Source organism: Coffea arabica, chromosome 3c (genome assembly GCF_036785885.1).
Source record: "Coffea arabica cultivar ET-39 chromosome 3c, Coffea Arabica ET-39 HiFi, whole genome shotgun sequence".
NCBI classification, from domain to species: Eukaryota; Viridiplantae; Streptophyta; class Magnoliopsida; order Gentianales; family Rubiaceae; genus Coffea; species Coffea arabica.
The window spans coordinates 18,865,112-18,871,722 of record NC_092314.1 but is presented as its reverse complement, the minus strand read 5'-3'; the positions used below and the strand labels follow the sequence as shown (position 1 = coordinate 18,871,722).

The following is a 6,611-nucleotide window of genomic DNA, read 5'->3' as shown; positions in this document are numbered from 1 at the left end:
CGCAGAAAAGTGAAGTCTCCACATGGAATGCTAAACGAGATGCTAAAGCAAGACATTCAGGCAGCCTTTTTTTTTTTTGTCCTGGCTGTCAAATAACGCACGCTGCCAGCTTTTTTTTTTTTTAATTTTACTGCTTTGTGCAAAGGTTGTCGGCTACCGGGCTCTGCTTTGTGCAAAGGTTGTCGGCTACCGGGCCTTGTCAGCCCGGTAGCCGACAACTTAAAAAAAAAAAAAAAAAAAAAATTTCCGTTGCCGGGCTGTGTCAGAATTTTTCAGTCACCTTTTGGGTGCCGGGCTGTATAGATTCGTACCAAAACCCTGTTAGAGCCATATATGTGTGATTAATCTTTTTTTGGTCCATATTCTGAGTAATTAACCAATATACAAGGAGAATGAGCAAGCAGGCTGTCAGAACATGCACTGAGTACCAAACCAACCTCTTTTACCTATGGCTTTGATCAATTATTTACTGTCCCCATTATTTATAAATAGTTTGGGTTTCAAAATCTATACATCTCAACTGACAAATAAGTGAGTATAGTAACTCCTACAAGGGAAAATCACTCAAGAAGGAATATAACCACCATTTCTTATTGTGTCAGCTTCAGAATTGCCCAAGAGAGGTACCGCCATATTCTGTCCCCAAAAAAGAAAAAATTATCACTAGTTCCAAAGAAAATAAAAATGGTCCATTCCCAATATGCCAGTTTTCTTTGCCAGTCACTGTAGAAGCATCTCTTTCAAGATAAATACTTGTGCAAAGCGATGTCATTAAAGAAGAAAGCAGTGCAGATTAACCAAAGTAGTGAATAGATTTACCAAAAATTCAATGTAAACAGAGAGAGTGAAATGCAAAAATACTCCGCTGTCTCATATTACAATCCTACTCAAGCATGGCAAAGAATTACTACTATGCCAACTGATGATTTCCCAACTTAAAGGGAAAAAGATTTGTACGCTCTAAACCTATAGCTACTTCAAATGAAAATACTTCGTCAACAGGGAAAAGGAAGCCATTTATTCTAACATTATCTATATTGTAAATGTAAATAAAAAATTCAAAGACAAACACGTGAACAGAAGGGAACATATCAGGCAAGAGAAGCAGACATTGCTTCTTTTTCTTCATTTGTAAAAGGAATGGGTTTGGATGGGGCAGGCAGACGTCCAATGCTATCCACTTTATCCCTCTGTTTTGGTGGAGGTCTCGCTGCTTTAGGAAGCAATCTGCCCTTCTTCTCAAACCACTCTGGCTTGAGTAGAGCCCTAAGCCCTAGTTTGTTGTAATAAACTCTCCTCACAGATCCACCTGCCGCTTCAACAGCTGCCTTCGCCCTAACGGTTACTCTTGAAACCTGAAGTTGTACGTTTGTTACTCCAGGTCAAATCTCAGCATGTGAAGCCGTTAATAGAGAGAGATTTAATCTAGTAAAGTTTTACTTTTCCTATCCATGACCAGTTCCAGTACCTCAAATGTACACAAAGCTCAAAATGAGTACCAGAGTATTTGGAAACAAACAAATGAACATCTCAGTTATCCACCACCCATGGGCACCAGAGTAAATGAAAAGTTCTAGCTGAATTTACACAGTCATATCATGAATTCTAGTTGAACTTGCATCATTACCACCTGGGCTCTAGCATACCGAAAAAAGATACACAAATTAAGAAGTAATTGAGCCCGGGCTCAAGCTATAAAAAATAAATAAATGAATTAAAGAGTGATAGCACAAAGTAAACCCTATCAGAAGAAGCCAGAGCAAAACAAATAAGCATAGGAAGCATATAGGAATGATGCTAAATGATAACAAGAGGGAAAACTAAAGCAAACTAATAGGATTACCTCTAGATGGATGGGCCATTCAATATGTTCGGCACCACGTGCCATCAGTCTAATGCCATCTCCTATCTGTTTCCCTACTGCTCCAGCATCCTTTAACAAAAGAACCATATAAGATTAAATAGAGCTTAAGAGGAAATAAAATCCAATCTTGTAAATGTTAAAAACTTAACCTTACCTTGAGCGTTTTCATAGTTATCAACTCTGACGAGTCTATCTTCCCAGCATTAATCAATTTTGCAATCTTCCCTAAGCCAACTGGCTGTCACATGCATAAAACGATTGAGTGATAAAAACATATCGCTCAGAAAAAGCTGTACATGTAATGCATGGTATAATGAAAACATAGAGATGTGGTATTCTTTTTATTTTTAATTTTTTTTAAGCAGAGGAGGGGTGGATTTAAGAAGCAGAGCGGGGAAGGGGGATCCAACAAAGGGACTCTAATTCCTGAGGCCTCAACTTATCCACTAGACCATGGCCTCCTTGGCGATGTGGTATTCAATTATCAACAATGAATCTTATTCTCTTGTGAAAAGAATCAGTGACAAACTGACTGAATGGCATAACAGAAACATAGAGGCATGTGATGTGCAATTATCAACCACCAATCTTATTCTCTTATAGAATGGACTAGAGACAAACTACATAGAAAGACAGCTATTCCAGGTTTTCCAGTGCCTTAGTTTTGATTTGAGGCATGCAAGGACTATCCATGTCCGTTTTAGCATAAGCCTCCAAACTCAGGACCACTCTCCAGGAACTTTCAATGAACTTCACTTACACCAGCATTTACATGTCAAAGCCCAAAATTAATATGATAAAAAAAGCATCTGAAAGAACCAAAACCAAGCTCAAAAGTTCTGAAAACCAGATTATTTCTCAACTTCAAAGGTAGCAGTAACCCAGCACAGACAGATTCTCGACAATGGTTAGCTTAGGGTGTCACCTTTGAATGCAGAAGCAAATTTCAAACTATTTATTGGTTCAAGTAGCATCAATCATTTCATGAGTTGAAGCTTGCATCTTGTTAAAAGCTTCCATTTGAGTTAGTTGCTGACTACCTACATGACAATGCAACGAGAGATGCAAGGAAGCAGCTTTTTTCTTTGGTTGAAGCTGAAGAACACTCGTTTTATTTCTGTAATCTTATTGGAATTTCTTATCAATGTTCAAAAAAGGACTTTGTAACAATATTGCAAGACTTTCCTTGATTATCCATTCATCCCAACAACCTTAAACACAATAACTTCAATAAGAGTTTTACTTTCTGAACAGTAATGTACTTGCATGCCTTTTCATGATTCTCTATGTCGTTAAAACCTTCACCAGCCATAACTTTTAATTGTTATCTTTCCTTCAAATATTAGAATTTAGAAAACAAGGCTTTAACCTCAAGCCTTGCAGAATGGGGTCAATGCCTTAACCTCATGAAAAAAAAGTTAAAAACGACTAGGACTACCAGGGTATCTAATCCCACTTGCTCCCCAAACTTTTATCTCTGAGTGCCACTGTGGCACAGCAAAGTGCTTTCACAGTTGGCATCCTTTCAGATCTCTACACATTTAGCACTGCCCCACCGGAAATTCCTCCTGCTTTTTACCATACTCCATTTTGGTAGCCTCCAGCACGTGTTCAGGGTTAAGCCCCGAAAGAGTTAAAAAGGACATGACCTCAAGTCTTCACCTTTTAACTCTGTGTCAACTACATGCGTATTTGCATAGCTCTATAATTGTTCACTGAGAATAATAAGGTAATGCAAAAAAAATCGGTCAATTTCAAATTTGGGCCTTAAAGCGAGGGGGAAAAAATCACAAGGTGTTTTTGTTCTCCAAAAAGCAACAAAATGAAAGAAGGTGGATCAATATGCTTTTTCCCTCCATGAAAGGTATTTAAAAAATACTTGCTAGTGTATTTTTGTCCCAAAAAACACCCTTCATATTTTTGCTTCAGTCTTGCATGTTTCACTTCCAATTCTTCATGCTCCCTTTCCAAACACTTTAGCTTCTCTTTTTTCTCCACAATTCTTGATTGTAATATAGCACAGTGTAGTAAAAAACGGGGTTCTCATCCAACCCCTTGGCTGTTCATACCTCTTTTCATGCTCCCTTTTCCCAAGTGTTGTAAGGGGTCGGATGAGAACCCCGTTTCTAGTGGTTTCATTAATCTTAAGGTCAAATGCTTCTTATCATTATTAATCTTAAGTTCAAAAAACTCCATATATCATTTCGCATTACGTTTCTTATTTGGTCTGATTTCATCTTGTTCTTTGAGATAAGTAATTTTTTCACACTGTATGTCATAGTGAAATAGAACTGTTATTTTTAACCATAGTGGTTAGAGGTGTAAAATGCAGAAGAGCACAACGGCCCTATTGGGCCTCAAGCACAAATTGCAGAACCACCTTATTTAAGCAAAGCACACTCTTACTATGTAGTATTACTTTGATTCATAACTCACAACCGTCAAACATACTGTTCGTGAACGTCTCAAGCAACAAAAGATGCATGATGAATAACAGATTCTAGCATAAACAGAGAAAATAAGCCATCAAAGACTATATGTATAAACTGACATACCATAACAGATAACTTATGCACCTTAATATAAGTACAGCAAAAAATTAGATATGCCTCAAGAATCAATAGTCTAAAGCACCATTAATGAGTACAACAATTAAGCTCCTACACATCTTCATTAATCAAGGCATTTGAGGCTTTTGCCTAATTATAATAACTTATCCACTGAGCCCAACGAACTAATCCCACTGCTTACTGACCAAGGGTCAAGATAAGACAAAAAGAGATCCGATGGCCTTTAAGAAAAGCAAAGCTAAAAAAACGCTAGGCTTGTTCTTCACTTTGCTATTTTTGTGCTTTTCCTGTACTTTATCATGGTCACTTGCTTCAGAAATGAGAAGTGCTAGGCTTGCTTGTAGCTTTGAATTGGACATAAGCAAGCAGTTCGTTTGGTTTTAAGTACCATGTCTTTACAGTTGTTCAAGACAATTATTCAATTAAAATATTATTCAGACTCCTTACATGCAGAAAACACCATAATTCTGCTAGGGGCAACCAGCAGAAGAAATCTAAATTGTGGATTCAAGTTACTTAATATGTGCTTTCATCCAAATGAAGGGTAACAAAACACCACATTACATTCTGAGAAAATCTAGATGAGCACATTTTTCCCTTACTACACAACATATAGTTTCACTATTCCAAAATTATCTTAGTCTGCATATTTTCTAGTGACCAAGACTCCTGCAACGAGTTGTATAGTCAACCTGACAACCCTGTCATTTGCGTTCATCCTAAACTTCTCAATTTGTGTGTATATGTAACAAGGTTTAAGTAGTTCAAATCCGACACTGGTAACTTCAATACAAATAGTTCCCTAGTTCCCTATTCACAATAAAAATCTTGCCAAATTTGATTCCCCTTTTTCTCCGTTGAAGAAAAACCACTCTTACAAGCTCAATAACACTTTCCAAACCAAATCAACCCTACATTGCTTCAAAAATCACCAAAAGTGCTAATAACTCATCCTCCTTGAAAAAAAAAACCGACTCTCATTCTCCACCTCACAGTGAAGAACTAATACACAAACTAAATCAACAACAAAATCAGTAAACTTGGTACTAATCAATCACAAAAAAATAAAAAAACCACAGGAAAAATTATTGAAAAGGGCTTATAAATTTGAGCAGCTTCTGTTAAGGGGCATCTCTACCGACTTTTCTACGAAAGGTAAATATATTTGTGTGCATTTAGAATTAAATTCAATCAATAGCCCAAATTTGTGCCCCATTCATCATTAAAGCTTCAAGAACACACCCTTTTCACTAAGTTTCCCACAAAAAAAAAAAAAGAAAGGAGAACAATCAACAGAATTAAGTACATTCTACTGCAGAAAAGGATTAAAGATCAGTAATAACGAAGACTGGGTGGCTAGACTTATTGAATTCACCTGAAAAGTGAGGCTAAAAGGGTTCTTAAACCCACGTTTGGGGAGGCGGCGGCGAAGAGGGGTTTGGCCACCTTCAAATCCAAACTTCATAGTCCCTCTGGCCTTCTGACCTTTGTGACCCCTCCCTGCAGTTTTCCCTTTGCCCGACCCGATGCCACGGCCTTTCCGGGTCTTCTGCTTTCTGGAGTCCCTGTTGTCTCTCAGGTCATTCAAGGCCAAAAGGCTGCTGCTGCTGCTATAGCCCCTATTCTGGTTAGAATGAGAACAAGAACAGGAATAATATGACCCCAGAGCTCCATTGCTTAAGCTGGTACGGCAAGGTTGAGTAGACAGGAGTTGTTTTGGGGCAGTTTGGGAGATGGGTTTGTTGATTTTCGTCCAACCATTGCAGATTCTCGAGGCTGAAACCAGTGAAGCTAGTTTTCTACGCAGCATTTCCCTGTCGATTTTTGTCAACTGGGTTTTCTGTAACTACAATTGAAGGAGGTTGAAATGGCAGGATTCAGAGGAGAAGTAAGAGGCCGAGGGAAGGAGGAGCTGCCCGCCCTGAGTTCTCAGAATTATGTTTTGAGGCCTACAGATTTAGGGAATTTTCATTTTCTACCCATATTAAAAAAATTTTTTTATGCCCCTTCAAGTCCTAGGTTATAACCGTCGCAAGATTCTTATCCCGTGCACTTGCACGGGTTATATTTTTAGTTTAACTTATTATCAAATTATATCTCGAAAATAAAGATATTTATTTAGTAGATAAATTTTATAATCTCTTCAAAGGGTGTCATTATCACGAAACTAGTTTGAA

General features: G+C 37.9%; 1 protein-coding gene across 1 annotated transcript; it reads right to left on the bottom strand.

Annotated features, from left to right (window-relative positions):
* Positions 1-793: 793 nt before the first annotated feature.
* Positions 794-6,381, bottom strand: LOC113734854 (uncharacterized). Its single transcript, XM_027261600.2, has 4 exons — positions 5,810-6,381; positions 2,019-2,102; positions 1,844-1,933; positions 794-1,355 (listed from the first exon to the last, which is right to left on the bottom strand). The coding sequence occupies exons 1-4, from the start codon at positions 6,242-6,244 to the stop codon at positions 1,092-1,094; spliced, it is 873 nt and encodes a 290-aa protein (XP_027117401.2). The 5' UTR covers positions 6,245-6,381; the 3' UTR covers positions 794-1,091.
* Positions 6,382-6,611: the final 230 nt, after the last annotated feature.

What these genes read in the sequence shown, in the direction of transcription:
- LOC113734854 (XM_027261600.2), bottom strand. Translation starts at nt 6,244, where the DNA reads ATGCTGCGTAGAAAACTAGCTTCACTGGTTTCAGCCTCGAGAATCTGC. An exon ending in TAACTATGAAAACGCTCAAG is followed by an intron (nt 1,934 to 2,018) that starts GTAAGGTTAAGT and finishes CTTTTGTTAAAG; the next exon opens with GATGCTGGAGCAGTAGGGAA. An exon ending in AATGGCCCATCCATCTAGAG is followed by an intron (nt 1,356 to 1,843) that starts GTAATCCTATTA and finishes GTACAACTTCAG; the next exon opens with GTTTCAAGAGTAACCGTTAG.